Source organism: Equus quagga, chromosome 8 (assembly GCF_021613505.1).
Source record: "Equus quagga isolate Etosha38 chromosome 8, UCLA_HA_Equagga_1.0, whole genome shotgun sequence".
NCBI lineage: Eukaryota > Metazoa > Chordata > Mammalia > Perissodactyla > Equidae > Equus > Equus quagga.
Genome location: NC_060274.1, coordinates 41,239,119 through 41,265,043, shown reverse-complemented (window position 1 = coordinate 41,265,043; position 25,925 = coordinate 41,239,119). Strand labels below are relative to the sequence as shown.

The 25,925-nt window shown below is 55.8% G+C and overlaps 1 protein-coding gene across 1 annotated transcript; it reads left to right on the top strand.

The window, feature by feature from the left end:
* Positions 1–207: 207 nt before the first annotated feature.
* Positions 208–18,849, top strand: MYO1G (myosin IG). The gene is made up of 22 exons (XM_046670744.1): positions 208–361; positions 1,765–1,973; positions 2,146–2,239; positions 3,060–3,225; positions 3,489–3,542; positions 8,043–8,138; positions 8,255–8,374; positions 9,002–9,226; positions 9,329–9,474; positions 9,924–10,038; positions 10,195–10,365; positions 10,569–10,639; positions 11,691–11,765; positions 11,983–12,115; positions 12,909–13,075; positions 13,404–13,611; positions 15,224–15,447; positions 16,020–16,164; positions 16,906–17,010; positions 17,338–17,451; positions 18,318–18,472; positions 18,557–18,849. Exons 1-22 carry the CDS (start codon positions 267–269, stop codon positions 18,711–18,713), a joined length of 3,045 nt encoding a protein of 1,014 aa, XP_046526700.1. The 5' UTR covers positions 208–266; the 3' UTR covers positions 18,714–18,849.
* Positions 18,850–25,925: the final 7,076 nt, after the last annotated feature.

Sequence of the window (25,925 nt, the reverse complement as noted above, 5' to 3'; positions counted from 1 at the left end):
CCAGACCAACCGTTAGGCACACCCGCTCTCTGGGGGTGGGGAACAGGAAGCAGGGGTCAGAGCCCCTCAGGAGGGAGCTGCAAGTGGGAAAAGCAGTCCCTCCCTGGGGCCAGAACCCACTTCCTACTTTACTGCGCAGCCGCTGGGGAGACGAGCAGGGAGGGCTGCGGGCAGGGAGGGCTGGGCCTGCTGGAGAGCACCCCTTCCCTCCGCCCCTCTGCAGAGGAAGGCAGGGGCAACCTGGCCTGGGTGCTGCCCGCGGCAGGATGGAGGACGAGGAAGGCCCCGACTGCGGCAAACCCGACTTTGTGCTTTTGGACCAAGTGACCATGGAGGACTTCATGGAGAACCTGAAGCTCAGGTAGACCCAGGGCACTGGCTCCCTTCTCATCCCCAGCCCTACTGATCTCCATCAGTCCGGGAAGGGTAGTGCATACACACCCTGGCAGACCACCATCTGGGTGACTGCAGGGAGATGTGTCAGGGCAGGAACAACTGTCCCCTCAAGGGCAAGGGTGGCCACCCTGCAATGGACAGAGCTCCTCAGATCTTTGCCTCACACACAACCCAGGTGTCTTCTACCCATCCTGCCCGGCAGGGACAGGCAGGTGCCAGGCACCTGGACTGGGTGGGCGCTCCATCTCCTGCATGGGGCTGTGTTGAGCCCTGGGGGCTCTGAGGGAAGTGGGTAAGTCCTGCCCTGGGGTGCAGGTGGACAAGTTGAGGTGACACTCAGGGGGACACATGGGGATGATTCAGGGTGTGGCTGGTAGAAGTGACATGAGGCCCGATTTACTGAGGAGAAAGGCAGAGGGCAGGGAAGAACCGGGGGTCAGGCAGTGAGATGGGGTGGCCACTGAGAGCTGGTTTCATCCCTGAACAGCCTTGGGGAGCAGAAGGCAGCCTGCTGTGTAGAGCTTCGGGGTGGGGCTCCACTGAGCACAGACTGTTGAAGCCAGAGGACAGGAAATGAGCTACTTTGTATGGGGCACCCAGCTAAACTTGATGTTACTTCATTCGTATAAACTAGCATATAAGCCAGGTATTACCATCTCCATTTAACAGTGGAGCACTGAGCCCCAGCCCACACAGCTTGCAGATGGGAAAGCGTGTCTCTGAGCAGGTCCCCGGTGGGTGGCTGGGTGGCACTTGAGAAGGTGTGGAGGGAGCCAGAGGCAGGGGAGGAAGAGGAACCCAGGATAGCCGCCAGGGGAAGGGCGGGTCCGCGACACCACGGGGAGCAGGCCGCGCTCCTCCTCAGGCAGGAAGGTCAAGAGAGGGACGACACAGCCACCCCACCAGCAACTGGGCGCCTGACGGGAGAGTTGAGGAGTCTGAGGATGTGCCAGGGAGGATGCTGCAGCCCCAGCTGCCCTCAGCCCCTCCCGGCGCCTACCATCTGGGTGGAGCTAGGCGGGTCCTATCTGCCTCTGGTTCCCCACCCAGGCCTTGAGCCGGAAAAGGGCCCCTCCCTGTCCCCAAACCTGGTTCCGAACCTGCTGCTCTGCCTTGCCCAGTGTGGTCTTGGGCAAGTCAGTCCCTTCATAGAATGGGTGGTCATGATTCCTGTGACATCAGGACCCCGTGGAGAGCAGTGTGGAGCCCAACACTACACTACGGTAGTGTGGGCACCGGGAAGACTCAGGTCAACCCGTCCCACTTCTCCGCTCTCAGCCCAGGGGCAGCCCAGGGCCTCGAGGCCCCAGGCCCTGGGTGTGTGTCCCTGCTGCCCTGAGCGCTGAGGACTGGCCCTGCCTGTGCCAGGTTCGAGAAGGGCCGCATCTACACCTACATCGGGGAGGTGCTGGTGTCCGTGAACCCCTACCAGGAGCTGCCCTTGTACGGGCCCGAGGCCATCGCCAGGTACCAAGGCCGTGAGCTCTACGAGCGGCCACCCCATCTGTATGCCGTGGCCAACGCCGCCTACAGGGCGATGAAGCGCCGGTCCAGGGACACCTGCATCGTTATCTCAGGTACCTGCCCTGTGGCTAAGGCCCCAGTGCTGGCTCGCAGCCTCCCTGGGCCCCAGCATCTTCATTTGTCAGTGATGGGAGGTGATTGAAGCACTGGGGAGGAAGTGGGCACAGGGAGCTGGCCAAGGGGGAGTGGTCGCTAATTCTGTCTGACTGTCCATCTGTCCGGCAGGGGAGAGTGGGGCAGGAAAGACAGAAGCCAGCAAGCACATCATGCAGTACATCGCTGCCGTCACCAACCCTAGCCAGAGGGCCGAGGTGGAGAGGTAAGGGCGGAGAGGGCTGGGGCAGGGGCAGCCCTGGGCCTCACGCCTAACGGGGAGCAAGAGACAGGACTGAGCCCAGCTCGGATCAAGCCAAGTTTAGTGGGCTCGCCTATCAGGAGGCTCCAGGTGACCCACACCCTGGACCTTTCAACTGAGGGGGCCCTGTGCAGGAAGCCCTCCCCCTGGCGACGGGATGGAGGTGAGGGACAAGGATTGACAGCCGGTGCACCCAACGAAGGGGAAAAGTTGGGTGGCCGTTCAGGAAGGCCCAGGATGCCAGGCTGGTTGTGCTGGCTTGGGCCAGGAACCTGGGAATCAGGGCCTGGCTGTCCACCTGCCCGCCTGCTGCTCACCAGTCAGGCCTTGTGGGAGCAGCTTCCTGTGTGGGAGCCCCGGCTCTTCCTGTCAAGATGGGGTGAGGTGGGGTTGGGTGGGGGGCAGTGATGGAAGTTCCTGAGCACACGTGGCCGGCAGCTGCCCACTCCTGCAGCTGGAGTTGATGACAAGCGTCCAGACCCATCTCCTCACTGCAGCCCGCAGCTGCTGCCTGGGAAGGTGGGAGGTGACCATACACTATGGCTGAGGCCTTTCGGGCCCGGTGCTTATACTACACCCAGCACAAGCGCCTGGCCGGTGCCTTTCCCAGCGTCTCAGAGCAAAGGGTCATTCCACAGCCTGCACGGGGCAGCGCAGGGGGAGGCCAGGCCCTTGGGCCTCCTCACCTCCTGCAATGGGGAGGCTTCAGGCTGGATGCTGGACTTAGGTACAGTCCCCAGTATGAGGTCTTTGCTTTATAGCTCTGGCCCCTCGCCCCACGCAGGGTCAAGGACGTGCTGCTCAAGTCCACCTGCGTGCTGGAGGCCTTCGGCAATGCACGCACCAACCGCAACCACAACTCCAGCCGCTTCGGCAAGTACATGGACATCAACTTTGACTTCAAAGGAGACCCTGTCGGGGGACACATCCACAGCTACCTGCTGGAGAAGGTGGGCCCTGCTTCTGCACACCCTAGGCAGGTGGGCTGTGCAGGCCTCCCTGTGGGGACCAGACAGAGCTGCCCAACAATGCTGACCCTCCCAGGCCCTGGGGGCAGGAACATACCCTCTCTGAAGCCCCAGGTTCACAGGCAGGGCTCCCTCTGTGGCCAGGCCCACCACCTCCTGCCTGCACTGCCCTGGGGGCTCTAGGGCGGGTCCCCTGGGATGAGGCTGCTGCCCAAGCACAGGCCCAGCTGCCCCTCTCTCCTCAGTCTCGAGTCCTCAAACAGCACGTGGGTGAAAGGAACTTCCATGCCTTCTACCAGGTGAGTGAGCTGGCGAGTGGGTGGGCAGGTAGTGGGGAAGCCCTTCCATGGCTCCGTCCACCGTCCATTCCCCTCTCCACCCGCCCTGGGGTGGGGTCTCCCTGATATAGGTGGTGTGTGCACTGCATCTGACCCTGAGGCGGGGTCTATCTGGACATGGGCAGGGTCTATACCCTGTGTGATACTGAGGCGGGTTCTGTCTGGACACCAGTGGTGTCTACACCAGGTCAGACCCACTGAGGTGGGGTCTCCCTGTACTCGGGCTATATTTACACCATGTCTGACCACTGAGGTGGTTCTGCTTGGACACGGGTAGTGTCTACATTGTGGCTGACCACTGAAAGTAGGATCTCCCAGGACACAGGCATATCTACACCGTATCTGACCCAGTGAGGTGGGAACTCTGTGGATATTGGCAGTCTGCACCATGTCTGACCCATTGATACTGGATCTCCCTGAGTCTGGTGGTGCTGACATTGTGTATGACCCACCAAGGTGGGTTCTACCTGGACTTGGGCAGTGCCTGCACCATGTCTGACCCACTGAGGTGAGATCTCCCTGTAATCCTGTGGTGTTTACACCATGTCTGACCCATTGATACTGGATCTCCCTGACTCTGGTAGTGTCTCCAGTGTACATGACCCACTGAGGCGGCTTCCTCCTAGACACTGGCAGTGTCTACATCATTCATATCCACTAAGGTGACAAATCCCTTGACTTGGTCAGTGTCTAGACCATGTCTATCCCACTGAGGTAAGATCTCCCTAGACTCGGGTAGTGTCTACACTGTATCTGACCCATTGAAGTGGGTTCTCTCAGGACACAGACATATCTACATAGACTACGTCTGACCCACTGAAGTGGGAACTCTCTGGACACTAGTGATCTATACCGTGTCTGACCCATTGATGTTGAATCTCCCTGAATCTGGTGGTCCCCATACTGTGAATGACCCACTGAGGTGGGTTCTGCCAGGACTCGGGCAGTGTCTACACCCTATCTGACCCACTGAGGTGAGATCTCCCTCAAATCAGTCGGTGTCCACACCATGTCTGACCCACCGAGGGGGGTTCTGTCTGTACTCAGCAGTGTCTACAAGGTATCAGACCTAATGAAGTGGGTTCTGCCTGGACTTGGGCAGTGTCCACATGTGTCTGATCCATGAAGGTAAGTTTGCCCTGGACACATGTGGTGTCTACACCGTTCTGACCCACTGAATTGGGTTGCCCCGGACACGTGCTGTGTCTACATGAAGTCTGACACATGAAAGTGGGATATTTGGACTCTCGTAGTGTACAACCATGTCTGATCCACTGAAGTAAGATCTCCATGGACTTGGGCAGTGTCTACACTGTTCTGACCCATTGAATTGGATTCTCCCCAGACACAGACATGATTACACCATGTCTGACCCACTGAAGTGGGAACTCCCTGGAACTTAAGTGACTACACCAATCTTACCCACTAGGTAGACACTGCCTGGACATGGGTAGTGTCTACACTGTGTCTGACCCACTGAAATGGGATCCCCCTGTACACTTGTGATGTACACACCACTGAGGTGAGTTCTGCCTGGACTCAAGTGGTGTTTACACTGTGTCTGAGCCACTGAAGTGGGAATTCCCTGAACATTAGTGATATCTACACTGTCTGACCCACTGAGGTTGGATGTCCCTCAACTCAAACAATGTTTACACTGTGTCTGACTCACTAAGGTGGGATCATTCTGGACTCAGGTGGTGTCTACACTGATCTGACCCATTGAAGTGGGATATCCCCAGAAATTGGTGGTGTCTACACTGTTTCAAACCCACTGAGGTTTGATTTCCCTGGACACTGGTGGTCTACACCATTCTGACTCATGGAAGTGGATTCTCCCTGGATGTGGCAATGTCTACACTGTGTCTGACCACTGGTGGGAGTTCAGCCTGGACACAGGTAGCGTCTACATCCCTTCATACCCACTATGTAGGATCTCCCTGGACACTGGCAGTGATATACCTTGTCCACCCCACTGAAGTAGGTGCTCCCTGGACTCAAGCAGTGTCCACACTGTTTCTGACCCACTGTAGTGGGATATCCTGGAAACTGGCAGTGTCTACACCGTGTCTGATCACTGAGGTGGGATCTTCCTTCCACAGTTGTATATTGTGTCTGGCCCACTGAGGTAAGTTCTCCCTTGACTTGGACAGTGTCTACATTGTTCTGACCCACTAAACTGGGTTCTCCCCAGACACGGGCATTACTACATCAAGTATGACCCACTAAGGTGGATTCTCCCTGGACTCAGGCAGTGTCTACACTGTGTCTGACCCACTGAGGTAGGAATTCTCTGGACATTGGTGGTTACACCAGTTCTGACCCATTGAGGCTGAACCTCTATGACTTGGGCAGTGTCAACACCTTGTCTGACCATTGAGGTAGGTTCACTCTGGACACGGGTGGTGTCCACACCATTCAGACCCACTGAATTGGGTTCTCCTGGGACACCTGTGGTGTCTACACAGTGTCTGACATGCTGAAGTCGGATCCCAGGACACTTGCACTGAACAAGCATGTCTGACCAACTGAGGTGGCTTCTCCCTGGACTCTGATGATGTACAACCATGTCTGACCCACTGAAGTGGGTTCTGCCTGGACTCAGTCAGTGTCTACACCATGTCTGACCCACAGAGGTGAGTTCTGCCTGGACTTGGGCAGTGTCTACAAAGTGTCTGACTCACTGATGAAGTGGCATCTCCTTGGACTATGGTGGTGTCTATGCCAACTTTGACCACTAAGGGGTTCTGCCTGGGCACTGGCCTATCTATACCATGTCTGACCACTGAGGTGAGATCTGCCTTGATTAGGGTGGTGTCTACACCAATCTGACTCACTTAGGTGGGTTCTACCTGGGCACAGGCAGTGTCTACAGTGTCTGACCCACTGAGAGGGGATCTCCCTGGACTTGGGAAGTTTCTATACCATGTTTGACCACTGAAGTGTCTGTCTGGACTGGCGGTGTCTATACTGCATCTGACCACTGAAGTGGGACACACCAACACACAGGCAGTGTCTACACTGTATCTGACCACTGAAGTGGGATCTCCCTGGACTTGGTCTTTGTTTACACCAATCTTACCACTGAGGTATGTTCTCCCTGGACTGGGCCAGTGTCTATACTGTGTCTGACCCACTGAGGTAGGATCTTCCTGGCCTCAGTCGATGTCTACACCACGTCTAATCCACTGAGGTAAGTTCACCCTAGACATGGGCATTGTCTACAAGATTCTGACACACTGAAATGAGTTCTCCTGGGACACATGTGGTGTCTACACTCTTTCTGACTCACTGAAGTGGGTTCTACGTGGACACACACAGTGTACAACCGTGTCTGACCCACTGAGGTAAGCTCACCCTGGACACAGTGTCTACACTGTTCTGATGCACCAAAGTGGATTTTTCCAGGACATTTGAAGTGTCTACACCATGTCTGACCCACTGAAGTGCTATCTTCCTGGACATTCACAGTGTACTGACCACTCAGGTGGGTCTGCCTGAACACTGGCAGTATCTACACTATGTCTGACCACTAAACCGGGGTCTCCTGGGACACAGTTGATGTCTACACTATGTCCCACTGAAGTGGGCTCTCTCTGGATTCAGGTGGTGTCTACACTATGACTGATCCACTGAGGTAGGATCTCCCTGTACATTGATGGTGTCTACACCATGTCAGACCCATTGAGGTGATTTCTGTCTGGACACAGGCAGTGTCTACACTGTGCCTGACCCTTGAGATGGGATCTCCTTGGACATGGGTAGTGTCTACACCCTGCCTGACCACTGAATTGAGATCTGCCTGGACATTAGTGGTGTCTACACCATTCTGACCCATGGAGGTGGGATCTCCATGGACTTGGGTGATATCTACATTCTTTCTTGATTCACTGAAGTGGATTCTGCCTGGACTTTGACGGTGTCTACACCATGTCTCACTACTGAAGTGGGTTCTCCTGGGACATGGGTGGTGTCTACAATGCATCTGGCTCTGAAGTGGGTTCTCCCTGGACTCAGGTGGTTTCTACATTGTGTATGACCTCTGAAGTGGGATCTCCCTGTACTCCCATGGTGTCTACAACATGTTTGACCACTGAAGTGGGTTCTCTTTGGACTCATTAAGTGTCTATAACAGCTCTGACTACTGAGTAGTTCTTCCCTGGCTTGGGCGGTATCAACACCATGTCTGACCACTGAAGTGGGTTCTACCTGGACTCTCATGGTGTCTATACCATATCTGACCACTGAAGTGGGTTCTCATTGCCTTGTTTAGTGTCTACACCATGTCTGACCTAGAAATGGGTTCTCCCTGAACTCCAGCAGTATCTACACCATCTCTGAGCTTCCGTGCCATTGTTGGGTCAACGATGGTTGAAGGACACATCTGTTTGTCATCAAACAAGTGTGGGTGAGGTTTCTGGAGCTCAGGAGGCCTAACCAAGGGGTGTCTCTGTCTTACAGTTGCTGCGGGGCAGTGAGGACGAGGAGCTGCGAGAACTGCACCTGCAGAGGAACCCTGCCCTGTATAATTTCACCCGCCAGGGAGCAGGGCTCAGTGTGAGCGGGGAACAGGGCTCAGTGTGGGGATGGGGTGCAGAAGGTGAGCACAGGCACTGGGACAGAGGAATTGGGGCTCAGCGTGGCCCTGGGGTGCTGACCCCTTTCTCCCTCAGGTCTTGGAGACCGATGAGAAGAGCCACCACCAGGCAGTGACAGAGGCCATGCGGGTGATCGGCTTCAGCCCTGAGGAGGTGGGCTCCGTGCACCGGATCCTGGCCGCCATACTACACTTGGTGAGCCTGGCTGCCAGGGCTGGGGGGCCACCTCCCCACATGGTGTCCTGGCTGGGAGCCACCCCTGGAGGAGGAGACTGGCCTCTGACAACCCAGTTAGGTAGCTGGCCCACTCCTCCCTCTGCTGAAGCCAAGTTGCTTTGGCTGTGGGCTCTCTCAAGGCCAGGCCCTGGGCTGTGGGCTCTACGTGCCCAGATTGTGGCAAGTCAGGCCTGCGACGTGCCCAGTCCGCGACTAGTAGATGAGCCCGCATTTAGTGGGCAAGGGCAGTCCAGGCTCAGTAAAGGCGAGCGTCGTGCAGACCTGCCTCTTGCTTTTGTCATTTAAGAGCTGTGTGGCTTTGGGTAGGGTACTCAGTGCCTCTGAGAACTCCATCCTCTCGAGGTAGCTTGAGGAATAGGTAGCACGTAGCTGGCTTTGGGAGGATGCAGTGGGATCATTCACGTGCTGTTCTGAGTGGGAAGCCTTGGGGAAGGCTCTGGTGTGTTCTGGGGGCCGCTCTCACCTTTCTCGCTGCATCTGTGGCAGAAGCCGGGCTCCACTGGCTTCCTTTCCTCTCCCCCAGGAAAGGTGTGCAGGCTCCTTTGGAACATGGAGCCTGACTCTTCACGATTCCCCCATCACCAGGGAAACATCGAGTTTGTGGAGACTGAGGAGGATACCCTGGAGCAGGGGAGCCTGGCCGTGACGGAGGAAGTGCTGGTGGACCACGTGGCTGAGCTGACAGCCACACCTCGGGAGCTGGTGCTGCGCTGCCTGCTGGCTCGCACTGTGGCCTCAGGAGGCAGAGAAGTCATTGAGAAGGGCCACACTGCGGCTGAGGCCAGCTATGCCCGGGACGCCTGTGCTAAGGTACTCTGGGGGCAGGCAGGGGGTAGGGGCACCCAGGAGGCCTTCCTGGAGGAGGCAAGGCTAGAGGCAGCCAAAAGCAACTGGCTCCTGGCCTCTCCCCAGGCAGTATACCAGCGGCTATTTGAGTGGGTGGTGGACCGGATCAATGGTGTCATGGAACCCCGGGACCGGGACCCCCGGCGTGACGGCAAGGACACAGTCATCGGTGTGCTGGACATCTATGGCTTCGAGGTGTTCCCTGTCAACAGGTGGGTGGCCCAGGCACCATATCCCATGCTCTGACCCCTCAACCTCTAGGGCCGCCTTAGTCCGGGGGAGCTTGGCTGGGCTGGGGAGTGGGATGTCTGGCGTCTGTCCCAGCTGGTCCCTGGCCCCAGGCTCATGCCCCCGAGCCTGCCTCAGCTGTGCCACCTGCCCAGTGGTGACCAGGAAGGCAAAATCTCAGGCTTATGTCCCCTTGCCAGACTCCCCAATCCACTCCGGAGCATGTGTGCCAGAGGTGGGAGCAGTGGGGAAAAGGAGAGGCCCAGAGGGGGAAATGCAGCCCCACTCTGGGCCACTTGGGGTACCTGGCACCAGACCCCTCGGGCAAACTTTAGGGGAGAGACCTGCCAACACCGCACTCACTCCAAATGGAGCAAAAGCCCCAAGGTGGGCGGGTAAGGCGTGACTCTGAACGAGACCCCCCCGCCCCCAGCTTCGAGCAGTTCTGCATCAACTACTGCAATGAGAAGCTGCAGCAGCTCTTCATCCAGCTCATCCTGAAGCAGGAGCAGGAGGAGTATGAGCGGGAGGGCATCACCTGGCAGAGCGTGAGTGCCCAGCCATCCACGCGGCTGTGGGCCCTGAGGGAGCGGGCAGGCAAGCAGACGTGCGGAGGACGGCCAGGCAGAGAGGGCGCCCAGCAGGGATGGTGTGGGAGAGGTTGGCTGGCGGGACTCGGGAGCTGCCTGCTCGCTCTGCCCCAGGTTGAGTACTTCAACAACGCCACCATCGTGGAGCTGGTGGAACGGCCCCACCGTGGCATCCTGGCCGTGCTGGATGAGGCCTGCAGCACTGCGGGCCCCATCACTGACCGCATCTTCCTGCAGACCCTGGACACACACCACCGCCACCACCCACACTACACCAGCCGCCAGGTGCCCCCTCCGCCCCCTGCAGTCACCCCCACCCCGCATAACCCCAGCTTGTCCTGGTGCTGGCACACACACCCCCAGGCACCCTGCTGCCTGTCTTGGTGGGGCCTTGGGGGTGGCCCAGCCTCTTCTTCAGCACTGTCCCCCCACCCCCTGCAGATCCCGCTCACCTTCTGTGCCTTGACCCTGGCCTGTCTCTCCCACAGCTCTGCCCCACAGACAAGACCATGGAGTTTGGCCGAGACTTCCGGATCAAGCACTATGCGGGGGATGTCACGTGAGGCCCCCCACTATGTCCCCTCTTCCCTTTTTAAGACACTGAAAACATCCTCTTTACCAGATTCACAAGTGAAAGCACGAAATGGGGCTTTTAAGACAGTGATTCTCAGCCCTGGCTGCACCACGGAATCCTCTGGGGAGCTTAAAAAAATGCCATGTCTGGGCTCCACCCCAGCACATTCCGAGATGCAGCCGGGGAGGGGTCCCCAATCCAGTCCAGGGCCAGTTCCTGGCACACTCTGAGCAGTGCATCCTGCGAGCTGCAGGTCAGCGCAGAGGGGCGACAGGCCGAGTCTGCATTTCTAACCAGCTCCCAGGCGGGCGAACACTGCCGGTCCTCAGGTCACACCCAGAGTGCCAAGGCCGAGGGGGTCCTTTGGAAATCGCCATGATTGTTGTTATTAACTTACCTGTCGCTCACCTCATCTTGAAGTGGTTTCGAGGGACTCCAGAGAGAGACACAAGTGTCTAATGTGTCCTTCACAAGGAGAAGAAATAGAATAGAGAAGACAAAGCAGCCAGGCATCAGATCCCATGCCCCGAGCTTTTGCAGGAGCTGCAAGTGGAGCCAAGATTTTGGTGCTGAGCTTTCTAGCAGTCAAAGGAGGAGACAATGAATCTGTGGTTGTCAGTGCCACAGGATCAAAATAGACCAATGACTCAGAAGTTCCTGGTTGTAATCGCAATTGCTGATATTTATGGAAAACTAAGTAGATACTATTCTGAGCATCTGATGTATAGTGAGGACAGAGAGGTTAAGTAACTCATCCCAGGTCACACAGCATGTATGCATTAGAGCCAGGATTCAGTGCTGCAACATTTGGCTCCAGAGCCGTGGGCATAACCATTCGACCCATCTAAGAAACTTCTGAGGGAGGGAGTTTTACGTGATGAGAGAGAAAGCAGGCAGGAGAGGGGAAGGGAGGGCAGTAGCTGAGGGGGGAGGAAGAGAGCTGACCTATGAGAAGAGAGGCAGGCCAGAGGAGGCTGAGGGGCTTCCTGGGGCTGTCAGAGGCCCCTTCGGCCCTCACCAGCCCTGACCCCTGCAGGTACTCGGTGGAGGGCTTCATTGACAAGAACAGAGACTCCCTCTTCCAGGACTTCAAGCGGCTGCTGTACAACAGGTGAGCCAGCTCACTGGGCGTGCGTGTGGGCGCTGGGGGGTGGAGGACCCAGGGGCTCGGGCTGGAAGGGCCTTCAGACACTCGGGGCTGACCCTGCCTGACAGGTGGACAGCCTGAGGTACAACACTAAGGCCACGAGGCTTTTGAATGGCTGAGCTGGGTAGGGGCTGCTCTCCGGGAGGGTGAGGGCAGCTGGACATGCAGCCTGTCTCCACAGCACGGACCCCACCCTGAAGGCTATGTGGCCGGACGGGCAGCAGGACATCACAGAGGTGACCAAGCGCCCCCTGACGGCCGGCACCCTCTTCAAGAACTCCATGGTGGCCCTGGTGGAAAACCTGGCTTCCAAGGTACCACCCTCACTCCTGCTGCCACCCTAGATCCTTCCAGATCTTTCCATCTGTGCCTGGGTGTCAAGTCGGGCCGCCCACTGCCTCTGCACATCATGTGGAGGAGGGTGTTCATTTCCTGTCTGCTGTGAGCTGCACTGCCTCCCGGGCGGAGGGACTCACGACTGCACAGATTAGGATGTCCTGAGCCAGGCTGAGGCTCGAGTAGACACAGGATTCCTGAGTAAAGACGGGATTCCAGCTGGCCTTCCCTGGCCCCGTTGCCCCTTGGGCAGGGACAGGCAAGGGGAAACCCTGCTCAGAGCTTGGGTTGGCGCAGCCCAGGCCCTGCCGGGAACCAGGATTATCTTCTGGAAGCTGGGGCCACAGGGACAGGAAACGGGCACTAGCTTCTTTCGGAGCTTGGAGCCCAAAGGCAGAGAGGGCAGCGGGAGGCCACCAGGGCCGGCTCAACAAGAACATCCAGAGACCCAGCTCAGCCTCAGGCAAGGCGAGAGGAAAGGCCAAAGGGCGCAATGCTGCCCCGCCCGAACCTGGCTCTGGGCCCCGCCTCCTGCCCCCACTGGTGCAGGTCCTGTTCAGCCTGCCATCCCCTCATCCCCATCTCCTTATTGCCTGGCCCTTCTGCCTGCTCTTGGCCCCTCGGCCTCCCCTTCCCACCACGAAAGCCCCTTCCCCACGCAGACAGAGCATGGGAGGGACATGAGGTAGCACACCTGAGCTCACCTGCCACCCCTGCCCAGTGACCTTGGGGCTGAGACACCGGCCTCCTGAGTGACCTCTGTTCCCACAGGAGCCTTTCTACGTCCGCTGCATCAAGCCCAATGAGGACAAGGTGGCCGCGAGGCTGGACGAGGGCCACTGTCGCCACCAGGTCGCATACCTGGGGCTGCTGGAGAATGTGAGGGTCCGCAGGGCCGGCTTCGCTTCCCGCCAGCCCTACCCTCGATTCCTGCTCAGGTATGGACCCCTGCTGCCCAGGAGCCCCATCACCCCGATCTCCATGGGCTGTGTGGAGTCTGAGGGGTGAGCAGGGGGTGCCCAAAGCAGTGAGCACTTCTCAGACATTGACACATGGGAGTAGCATGCTGCTGACCTCAGGACACTGAGAGCAAGGACCCTCATGTGAAACACAGGGCGGGATGTGGGCGGGAAGGGGCTGGGGCGTGAGTGTCAAGTGCAGGGGTTGGGGAGTGAGGGCACATGGGCTGGGTGTGGTGCATGGGGCGGGGTGGCTCCATACCCTTCCCCAGGGACTGGCACCCACTGCCCTGTCCTTCGGTGACAGGTACAAGATGACCTGTGAGTACACGTGGCCTAACCACCTGCTGGGCTCTGACAAAGCGGCCGTGGGCGCCCTCCTAGAGCAGCATGGGCTGCAGGGGGACGTGGCCTTTGGCCACAGCAAGCTCTTCATCCGCTCACCCCAGACGCTAGTCACGCTGGAGCAGGGCCGCGCGCGGCTCATCCCCATCATCGTGCTGCTGCTGCAGAAGGTGCGGCCCCGGAGGGACACCCACCACGGAGCAGGGCGGGGATGGGTGTGCACTCCGGGGGAGGGACGGGGGGAATGGGGGTGCACCACCTGGAGTGGGGGGATGTGTGTGCACCAGCAGGGCCCACAGGCACACTTCCAAGTACCACAGGAGTCCCCGCTCGCAAGAAACAGACCACGGTTGAAACTGACTTAAGCAAAAAGTGTGGCTGCAGTTCAGGTCACCTCAGTCCTGTGGCCACTAGCTTCAGGCCCAGGTGGATCCAGGTGCTCAAAACAAGATTTTCAGGAATCTGGCTTCCTTTCTTCTTTCTTTTCTTCCTTGCTTTTTTTTCTTCTTCTGTTTATTCTGAAAGATTTCGGACCTAGAGACAAATATGCAGAATGGTATACTAAATTCCCACAGTCCTATGCCCAGTGTCAACGCATCACCTCGTGACCAATATAATTCGTGTAGACACCTGTACGTCTATTCTAGTTATTTTGAAGCGAATCATTTCCTTTTGAATCATTTCAGTATGTATTTCCAGAGGATAAGTGTTCTTCCACCTCTCCCCATAACTTTTTACTTTTAACATTTCGAACCTACAGAAAAATTGAAAGATTCGTACGATTGCTGCTCACCTGGATTGCTACAATTGTGGGCTCCCCCACCCTGTCTGTCTCTCTGTCTTTGTCTCTCTCCTCACCCACATACAGAGACTCAATAGGTACTCAATACTTGTATTTTGTCCTGAACCATATAAAGTAACGACACCCCTAAATACTTCAGCAGGCATATCCTAAGAACAAGGACATTCACCTTTATATCCACACTGACATTAGCACATTCAAGAAATCCAACACTAATGAAATATAATCTACGATCTGAGTATCTCATATGTAGGCCATACTCAAATTTCTGCAAGTGTCCCACTGTTACCCATGGCACCGTTTATGAACCCAGACTCCAATCAATGATGACACACTGCATTTAACTGTAACCTCTTCTAACCCTAGGGGTTGGTTTTAAGAACATGACACAGGCCGCTATCACAGAGATGGGACTTCAAACGTTCACACTGCACTGTTGCTGTCGCGCCAGCTCCAGCGACGTCCGCACCTCCCCAGACTTCTGCTCACTCTGTTCAGTCAGGGTCCATACACTGTGGTCCAGGGCAACATTGCTTAAGTCTGTTTTAATCTGCAGGTCTGCAGGCTGCCTGGCTTGCAGAGTTTTCGGTCTGGGTTTTGATGGTGGCATTCTTGGGGTGCCCTTCTGTCTGAGGGTCTCCTGGGAGTTGGAGGTTAGATCTAGACCAGGTCAGACTCCAGATGGACAGTTGGCAGTTGCCCCTGGTAGAGGGGACAGCACCGCCATCTGCCCCCCAGCTCTCTTCTCACATGTTTTCTCCCTGGGGGCACCTGGGAGTCCCCAGTGGTGCTGGGTCTCAGCTTAAAAGGCATGGAGCCAGGGGCCGTCAGCCTGGCCCAGCACCCCCAGGCTGTGGGTTCCCTAGAGACAAGCATAGTGTTTTCAGGAAAGATGGGAGAGCAGGCAGCCCTGGGGGTGGAGGGAGGGAGGCCGGCACGGCTGGGCCTAACCTAGGATCTGCCTCTGGCTGGTCCCCCAGGCATGGCGGGGCACGCTGGCGAGGCGGCGCTGCCGGCGACTTCGGGCCATCTACACCATCATGCGCTGGTTCCGGAGGCACAAGGTGCGTGCCCACCTGGCAGAGCTGCAGCGGCGATTCCAGGCTGCAAGGCAGCCCCCACTCTATGGCCGCGACCTCGTCTGGCCACCGCCCCCCGCTGTGCTGCAGCCTTTCCAGGACACCTGCCACGCACTCTTTTGTAGGTACGTGCCCTCGGCTGCCGCCCTCTCACTCTTTCCCATTCAGCTAGCACCCACTGAGCACCTGGACCCAATCATCTGAACTCCACAAGTAGTGCCTGCTAGGAGACACATGAGCCCCATCTGACAAGCAGAAAAATATGGGGGCTCTGTGCATTAACTGGCTGCCCACATCCCACTGTCAGTGGCAGAGCCCTGACATCCCCAGCACCAGCATAGTGCTGTGCATTCAGGCCTGGGTCTTCTCGATAGAGGCCTGCAGAGGAGAGTGGTAGGTCCTGGCTAGGGATTGGAGGAAACTCTGCATCTGAGTGGGGCTTTGAAGGATGAGTAGGAGTTCTCCAGGAGATGGGGTACAGAGCAACCAGCATGCTCACAGTGGGAGGAGCTACCTTCCGCTGAGACCAGGGAGGCTAGGACACGGAGGATGGCCAGTGCCAGGCTGAGGGGCTTGGACTTCTCCTCTAGGGGAAGGGGCATGAGAAGTCATTACCATATGTTCTGGGGGCCAAGACCAGGGGTGGGGAAGGGCGAGGGCTGCATGGGCACCCATCTGACCACCCATCCCTCTCCAGGTGGCGGGCCCGGCAGCTGGTGAAGAACATCCCCCCTTCAGACATGGCCCAGATCAAGGCCAAGGTGGCTGCCATGGGGGCCCTGCAGGAGCTACGGCAGGACTGGGGCTGCCGGCGGGCCTGGGCCCGAGACTACTTGTCCTCTGTGAGTGCGGGGCTGCCCAGGCTGCACACCAAGGAGGGGCTCAAGGCTGAGACCTTGCCTCCTGTGTCCACCCCAGCTGTCCTGTCCCTAGCCTGGCTGTCCATCTGTCCCACAGGCTATGCCTCTTTGCCCCGTCCCTTGCCTCTGAAGTGTAAAGGTTTCCACCCAGAACCAGCCGGCCTGGGTTTTACTTACCACCTTCTCCTCCACCCTCCTCCCACTCCCTCACTGTTCTCAGGCACGGCCCCACCTCCTGTTCTCAGGCAAGGCCCCCACCCCTGTTCTCAGAGCCGCCCCCACCCTGTTCTCAGGCACAGCCTCCTGGTCAGCAACCCACGCCATATCTGTCTTGGCCCTCACATGGGCACTGTGAGCTGCGCCCCCGGCCCCGTTCTACAGGGGATGATGACACCTCAGGGGGCTCAGGGCTTGCCCAGGTGTGCAGCTACCAGGGAGGAGCCAGGTCCCGCCCGGGGCCCTGCCTTCTCCTCATCTGTCCAGGTCTGGCCTGAGGAGCAGGGCTGGTGAGGGTGAATGGAGGGCAAAGACGTGCGTGCCTACAACCTCAGGGCTGCGCTGGGCCCTCGGGGAACCCAGCGTGGGGATGGACCCAGCTGAAGGCTGACGCACAGCCTGACTCGATGGCCCGAGGTGAAAGACAGCTGTGCCCATAACAGGACAGGTATTAATCCAGCATGGTCCAAAGACCCTGTCCCAAACAGCACCCCCATCTGTCCTCAGGCCACCGACAACCCCACAGCCTCAGGCCTGTTTGCTCAGCGACTGAAGATACTTCGGGAGAAGGACGGCTTCGGGACGGTGCTCTTCTCCAGCCACGTCCGCAAGGTGAGAAGTGGGGCCGCGAGTGGGGAGGTGGGGCGGGGCCTCGAGGGGGAGGCGGGGCGGGGCCTCGAGTGGTGGGGCGGGGCGGGGCCTCGAGGGGGAGGCGGGGCGGAGCCTCGAGGGGGGAGGCGGGGCGGGGCGTGGCCGCGAGGTGAGAAGTGGCTCCCGCGCGCTGGGGACGCGGCAGCGCAAGCCTGGCCCAGCTCAGAGGTTTCACAGCTGATCCTGGAACTTCGGAAACCGTCAGCTCTAACCCAGTCAGTGAGAAAACCAGCCCGGGGAGAGTAGCCCCTGGGTCAGGCAAGTGACCCGCCAGCGACTGTCCCGCAGGTGAATCGCTTCAACAAGAGGCGGGACCGGGCACTCCTGCTCACAGACCGGCATCTCTACAAGCTGGAGCCGGCCCGGCAGTACCGGGTGATGCGGGCCGTGCCCCTGGACACGGTGAGCCCCATGGGCGGGGGGCACCGCCGGACCTCCCTTTGCGCCTACCTAGGATGGCTGGAGCTTTCTAGAACTCATATCAACTCAGGATGGCAGCACCCCTTCTGAACAGCCTGCGTGGCTTCCTGTTGCCCCCAAGTGCCGGGTCCGAACCCCGCCGGCACAGCCCCTCGCCCCCTCCCGCTCAACTCTGGCCGAGCCGAGTGTCCCCTCTGCCCTACTCGTGTGCCGCCTCGGGGTCTCCCCGCCCGGACCGCCTGGATCCGGCTGCGGGGTGCGGCTGCCACCCGTGGGACTCTGGTCCCGTCGCCCCTCTGCCCAGCTCTGTAGCCCACTCTCTCGCTGGAAGCAGAGCTCCTGTTCCCGCAGGGCCAGGAGCAACCGGGGGCAGGGATCGAGGTCGGGCCTATAACTGTAAGGTTTAGGGCCGTCTGGTACGGTGGCCACGACTAGTGGGGCTATTTAAATGTAAGGAAAGGAAAGGAAACTAAAAGTTCAGCTCCTCAGTCGCACCAACACACTCAGGTGCTCGAGAGCCACAGGTGAACAGTGGCCGCGGTGTTAGACCGCGCACATTTAGAACATTCCTCTGTGCGGCGCCTTGCCCAACCCCCCGCCTTGTGGGTGGGGCCAGAGAGGGAGAAAGGGGTCCTGGAGGGGACAGCTGGACCGTGGAGCCGCGGGCTAGGGGGCGCTGAGAGGGCTGAGGGCAGAGAGACTGGGTGCTGCGGGGGAGCAGGAGATGCGCGCGAGGGCAGGGTGCTTGAGGGGGCGCCACGTGCTCCTGGGGTGCGGGTCCCGCGGGGTGTAGGGTCGCGGAGGAGGGTCCGCTGCACCCCTGATCCTGAGCCCCCCGCCCTCCTCAGGTGACCGGGCTGAGCGTGACCAGCGGGCGGGACCAGCTGGTGGTGCTGCACGCGCGGGGCCAGGACGACCTGGTGGTGTGTCTACACCGCTCCCAGCCGCCGCTGGACAACCGCGTCGGGGAGCTGGTGGGCGTGCTGGCCGCGCACTGCCAGGGGTGAGTCCCGGGACGCGGGCGGCTGCGGGTCTGCGGAGCCCGCCCACTGTGACCCTGACCTTTCTCCGTCCGCCCCGGCTTCAGGGAGGGACGTGCCCTGGAGGTCCGCGTGTCGGACTGCATCCCCCTGAGCCAGCGCGGGGCCCGGCGCCTCGTGTCGGTGGAGCTCAGGCCGGAACAGCCAGAGCCGGATTTCCGCTGCAGCCGCGGCGCCTTCACTCTCCTGTGGCCGAGCAGCTGAGCCGGCCTGTCCTGTCTGGGTCTGTCCGCCTGCACTAGGGCTTCCGGCCTCCCCGAAGGGCGAAGGCCGAGGGCTCCTGCATCCCTGCCCACCCGCGCGGGGACGGCCAGCGCCCTGAGCAATAAAGGATGCTGTATCTCTGCCCAGCTGGGCCCGTGTCTGTGCTTGGACATCCGCGTGGCCGCTGCCAACTTGACAAACATCACCCCAGAGTCCTCTGCTGACCCTGCCGGGCCACCCAAACTGGAGAAGGAGGCCTGGGGGCCCAGTCTAGAGGGTCAGCAAGGCCCCATCCCACATAGGGCCCCAGCCTAGGGACAGGCTGCACGTGGAACCTGTGGTCTGAGAGAAAAGGATGCCCTTTATACCCCGGGCTGCCCCTCAGACTGTCTCCACAGGGGTTGCCTCTCTCCCTTTCCCCTTTCCTTTAGGGCTCCCTGCCTTGTTGCCACTGGGCCACTGGGGAAGCTGGGGATCCCAGGGCGGTACTGGTACACACTGGGGGCAGAGAGCAGTCCCACCAGCCAACTGGGGGCACATGCTGTCCCAGCTGTCTGGACCAATGCTGGGTGCAGGTGTCCCAGGCCCTGGGAACGCTACCTCTGGGACAGGAGCAGCCAGGACTTCCCAGAGTCTGGGAGCAGGGTCTTGTGTCTGGGGCTTCTCTGGAAACCAACCAAAGGAAGGCCAGAGCGGATGCATCTCCACCTGCTCTGGCCAGCAGATTTCCCTGCCCCTAGACCCCTCCTCAACCCCTCAGGCTCTCCCCAGCTCCCGCCCCTCCCCAACCTCCTCCTCTCCTCCCTCCATAGGCAGACCCTCTGTTCTCACAACTGCTCCCTCCCTCTTCCTGAGGCACCCTAAATTCGGGGGCATTCTTGCTTGGTTGTGCCCTGTTGGTGTGGAGGGAGGTCAGCATCTGTAAGTCGTAGACTTTGGGTGTTTCATGGAAGAGCTCAGAACTTACTGAGGCTTCTTGTCACTACCACCCCACCTGTCCAGGGGTAGACAGGGTTACACACACACACACACACACACACACACACACCCCCTACCATGCGGGCCTATGTCTGGCTGCTCCTGCCAAAGGAGAGCAGCTTATCTCCTAGCTAAGCCCAGAGGCCTCCAAAAGCCCCCACAAGACCCAGTCTAGCATCTGTCCCCGGCTCTGGTGGCTTTGGGACAAGCTGGAGCTTCCCTTGCAGAGCAAGCAGATGTGAAGAGTACTCGGGTCCCCTTGGACCAATCAATCCTGAGCGGCACTAGACAGTAGGTGGTCCCGGCCCTTTGCAGGTTCCCCATGGGTTGCCGTGAGTGTGGCTTGTCAGAGATCCCCAGCATCACCTGCTTCCTTTCCAAATTCTCTCACGGCTCTAGGAAGCCCAGCTGCCTGGCTGACAGGAGGGCTTATGAGGGAGTGAAAACGTCACAGAGCCCGGAGTGGGATACCTCACACACCACCTGGCAACATTTGGGGTCCAGCCCTGCTGGGCGCCACTCTCTGCCCAGGGCCCAGAGCCAAGTACAGTTCACCCAGCCTCATGGAAGAAAGGTCATGGCTGCCAGGCGGGTTCCTGGGGCTGTGGGATCCTGAGATCCAGTCCAAAGGGTGGGGTGACATGGTAGGAAACGGAGGGCGATAGAACCCTGTTATTGAACTCAGATCTCGTATCAGGCAATTCATATACATTATATGTCACTTCACAAACCCTTAGATTTGTCATATATTACTAGGTGCCACCGTTCTGAGCACTTTACAAATATCACCTCACCTCATACCTACAAAGTTGGTGTTATCTTCCCACTGTTACAAGTGGGAAATCAGAGGTTCCTTGACTTGTCTGAGGCCATCCAGATGCTGAGCAGGGCAGATCCAGGCACACGCCCCTCATGTCACACCAACACGGAACCCCTCTGCCAGACAGGGGCACTCACTTTGCAGATGGGGACTGCCATCCTGAGCGTTGACATGGGTCAGGTGGCTCTCCAGGGGTAGGGCCTCAATCAGAGTCCAGCTCCATTCATGTGTCCCCACTGGCCTTCCTTGGACATCCATGCCTGTTCAGGCTCTGCCTCCAAGTCTGGCCTGGTCCTGGAAGTGGCTTTAACCAGAAGGTGGGGCCAGTCCTCGGCCTGAGCCTTAAAGAGGCAGAGACTGAATGGAAAGACCACATGAAGAGGCCACGTGGAGCGGGACAGGCCCTGAGAGAGAGAGCTAGATAGAGAGACAGAGAAAGAGAGATGGAGACAGAGAAGAGGCAGGGGGGACCCACCAGCAACACCAGCAGATTTTGAGTAGAATCTTAAATAAATAAAATGGTGGTTGTCTTAAGCCACTAAATTTAGTGGTGATTTTTTAACACAGCGATAGATCATTGAAACAAGGGTTGAGCTTTCTGATCCATGGCTGTGTCTATCTCTCCACATATTGACGTCTAACCAATGAGCTGTCTTAAGTTTAATGATCTCCGTAATGGTCTTACACGTCTTTATCAGATTAATTCATAAGACCATCATATTTTGATCCTATTGTAAATGGTATCTCTTTTTTAAAATTTTTTCTTTTTTATTGAAGTAACATTGGTTTATAATATTATATAAATTTCAGGTGTACATCATTATCGTTCAATTTCTGTGTAGATTACATCATGTTCACCACCCAAAGACTAATTACCGTCACCATGCACATGCGCCCTATCACCCCTTTGCTTCAATTTTTCCTGAAATGTTTTCAGGTTGATTATAGATATCATGCCATGTCATCCCTAAATATTTCAATATGCACCTCTAAAAATTAAACATATTTTCTTACATAATCAAATGCCATGATCAAAACTAACAAAACAAATAATAATTCCTTTACGTCATCTAATACCCAGTCAATATTTAGTTTTCCCCAAATGTCCTTTTATGGTTGGTGGTTTGAACCATTATCCAAACAAAATCCACATATTCTATTTGTCTGAATCTGTATCCCAACAAAGGTAATGTTTGTATTAAGTTTCCTTGTCCCGTTAGATTCCCAGAATAAGTTTGTGTGGTCAGCATTATGGATGCCAAGTTTAAAGACAGGGAACTTGGCCAGAGCACTCCACACGGAGCCTTGGCCCCTGGTTTCTGGGCACCACCCCGGGCTCTTCTGAGTCACAGATCCTGGCGTTGGCCTCCTCTGCCCTTGGATGTTAACCAGACAGTTAGACTCGGTCCAACCTCAACTCATGATCTTTCACCACAAACATGGAAGAGACTCCAGCGTTCTTGTCTTAGGGCCCAACCAGCTGCTCACACCAGAGGCTGGCTGCCTCCCTTCCCTCTTCCCTCGGACTCCATCCACCATGTGGGGCCCACTGGGCGAGCTGGCTCCGCCCCTAAGTAATAGGGATGCCAGCTGCCTGTCACCTGGACTCTGCCTTCCCTCAAACACTAATTCCCCTCAAACTCTATTCCTGGGGGGCTACCACTCCTCTGTGGAGAATGCCCCCAGCTTACAGCCCCCCTACTCACTGCGCTCAGGAGGATGTCAACTTCCTAACCAAATGGTCCCAGCAGCCCTCCCACAGCTACCTCCCCCAAGCTCAGAGCGCTTTCTGGTGGCAGGACCCCGGCCCCTTCCTTCCTCAGGCCCCTGTGCACGCTGTTCCCTCCAGGAGGGGTGTTCTTGCTGCCCCTCTTCACCTGCTCGAGCCTTCTCCTCCGGTAGGTCCTCTCCTACATGCTATTTATTTCTTGGAAGCCCCTCCCATCCCAACCCCACACCTGCAGACTTGTCATGAGCTAGTAAAGCACGTAGCAGTACTTCTCTCTTACAGCACATGGTCACCAGCAAAGCTTTCATCAGTTGGTCAGAGTTTGCTTGTGTCGGTCCTCACTGCCAGTGCTCGTGGCCTCGATGGATGCTGCTCTGCTCACCACGGCAGCTGCTGGCTCCAGTGAGTGGCTGGCCCTGAGGGGCACTCAGGAACCACTCACTGACCAACGACAGGAGGTAATTGCTGAAAGGGACCTCAGCAGAGAAAGCCCCCACCTGTGAGAAAGTGAAACAGGCTTAGTTCTGGAGAAGTGCCAGTTCCACACGGGGAGGGGCTGTCAAGAGGGGGCTCGGTCCCCAGGAGCCCAGGAGCTCGGCTGGAAGACTCCGTGGTCTGGTACGTGGGCCCCTCCTCTCTCAGCAGAGCCTCTTTCTGCAGAAGGGGCTAGTTTTGCAGTCTTGTATTTTGACCTGCTGAGGTTTCTCACTGAGGGTGAGAAGTGTTCACATAAAAAGCATTTTGATGCCTAAAGTGTAACTCCCCCCAGAAGTGCCACATGCCCATAAAACAAACCTGCCGGTTTCAGGCATGCGAGACCAGGCCATTCCCTGCCAGGAGGCTGAGGTGAGGCCTGAAGCACCCACCTGGAAGCTCCCCAGACCAGGGTTCCAATCCCAGTTCTTCTCGTTAGAATTATGGAACCCAGGCATGGGCCCTCCTCTCATCTCCCTGTCAACAGAACAAGTCTGCTAGAATCTTCCCCTAAAGTCGTCTTGAGGATGACAGGAGGCCATCAGAGAAGATGTCCAGCACACAGGGGTGACCCTATCCTGGATGCAGGGACAAGACAATCCCATAAGTGGCTCAGGCAGTGGTTTCCCTCACTGTGTCCGGTCCCCCCACAATTCTGGGAACAGGAAAGGCCATCCCCGTTTAGCAGATAAGGAAACAGAACCATAAAGAAGGCCTTTTTTCTTTTCCTTTTTTTAAATTTGAAGTTAAATTGGTCTCCCCTCAAAAAATGCTGAGACAACTCTTTTAATTAGCCTTGCATATTCTCTGCCACTTCTTTATTGAGGTATAATTCTCACGCCACAAAATTCACCATTTTAACATGGGCAATCCAGTGCTTTTTAATTTATTCACAAGGTTGTGCAACCAGCCGAGACCATTGTCTAATATTAGAACATTTCATCGCCCCAAAAAGAAGCTTGTACCCATTAGCATTCACTCCCATCCCCCTCTCCCCAGCCCCTGGCAACCACTAATCTACCTCTGTCCAGCCCAGTCAAGTGGACACATAGAATTAACCATCACATGTGGTAAGATTATGGTTGGCTTTGTAAGAAACCACCAAACGCTCTTCCAAAGTGGCTGTAACCAGTCTGCATTCCCACCAGCAATGAATGAGAGTTCTGTCACTCCACATCCTCACCAGCACTTGCTGTTGTAGTGTTTCAGATTTTAGCTATTCTAATAGGCGTGTAGTGGTAGCTCATTGTTTTCATTTGCAATTCCCTGATGACGCATGATGTTGAGCATCTTTTCATATGCTTATTTGCCGTCTGTGTATCTTCTCGGTGGGGTCTTTGGTCCACTTTTAATTGGGTTGTTTGTTTTCTTAATGCTGAATTTTAGGAGACCTTTGCATATTCTGGATACAAGTCCTCTATCAAATATGTGATTTGCAAATATTTTCTCCTAGTCTGTGTCTTTTCTTTTCTTTTCCTTAACATCACCTTTCACAGAGAAGAAGTTTTTAATTTTAGTGAATTCCAACTTATCAGCTGTTTCTTTCATGGATCATGATATTGGTGTTGTATCTAAAAATCATCACAAAACCCAAGGCCACCTAGATTTTCTCCTATGTTATCTTCTAGAAATTTTATAGTTTTGCATTTTATACTTAGGTATATTATCCATTTTGAGTTAACTTTTCTGAAGGATGTAAGGTCCGTGTCTAATTCTTTTTTTTTTTTTTTTTTTTGCATCTGAATGTCCAGTTGTTCCAGCACCATTTGTTGAAAAGACTATCCTTTCTCTATTGAATAACCTTTGCTCCTTTGTCAAAGATCAGTTGACTGTATTTATGCAGGTCTATTTCTAGGCTCTCTATTCTGTTCCATTGATCTTTTTGTTTGTTCTTTCACCAATACCACACTGTCTTGATTACTTTAACTTTGTAGTAAGTCTTGAAGTTGGGTAGCATCAGACCTCCAATTTTGCTCTCCTTCAATATTGTGTTGGCTATTCTGGGTCTTCTGCTTCTCCATACATTTAGAATCGACCGCTATCTGCAAAATAACTTGCTGGGATTTTGGTTGAGATTTCATGAATCTATAGCTCAAGTTGGGATATTGACACTATCAATATTCACAATATCGAGTCTTCCTTTCCATAAACATGGACTATCTCTCTATTTATTTAGTTCTTTCATCAGAGTTTTGCAGTTTTTCTGATATAGATCTTGTATGTAGTTTGTTAGATCTATACATTAGTATTTCTTTTTTGGGTTTTTTTGGTGCTAATATAAGTAATGTTGTGTTTTTAATTTCAAATTCCACTTATTCATTGCTGGTACATAGAAAAGTAATTGACTTTTGTGTATTAACCCGGTAGCCTACAACCATGCTATAATTGCTTATTAGTTCCAGGAGACTTTTGTTGATTCTTTCAGATTTTCTACATTGACAATCATGTCATTTGCCAACCAAGACAGTTTTATTCCCAATCTGTATACCTTTTATTTCATTTTCTTGTCTCATTGCATTAACTTGGACTTTCAGTACGATGTTGAAAAGGAGTGGTGAGAGGGGACATCCTTGCCTTGTTCCCTATCTTAGGGGGAAAGCTTCGAGTTTCTCATCATTAAGTATGATGTTAGCTATAGGTTTCTTTAGATGCTTTTTATCAAGTTGAGGATGGTCCCCTCTATTCCTAGTTTACTGAGAGTTTTTATCAGAATGGGTGTTGGATTTAGTCAGATGATTTTTCTGCATCTATTGATATAATCGTGTGATATTTCCTTAGCCTATTGATGTGATAGATTACATTAAATGATTTTTGAGTGTTTAACCAGCCTTGTATAACTGGGATAATTCCTACCTGGTCATGCTGTGTAATTCTTTTTATACATTGTTGGATTTGATTTGCTAATATCTTGTTGAGGATTTTTTTCATCCAAGCTCATGAGAGATATCAGTCTGTAGTTTTCCTTTTTTGTAATGTCTTTGTCTGGTTTTGCTATTTGGTAATGCTGGCCTTGTAGAATGAGTTAGGAAGTGTTCCCTCTGCCAGGACTGTGTGTCTACGGAGGGGTAGAATGTTCTCTCATCCTGTCTATCTTTCTCCCAATGCCTTACCGCATTGCAGCATCTCTCATCTACACGGCCCAGCAGTGGTGTGGCTAAAGGGAGGGTGGATTCTGTTTACTGCCTGGTGGTCCCCTCTCTGTCACAGGTTC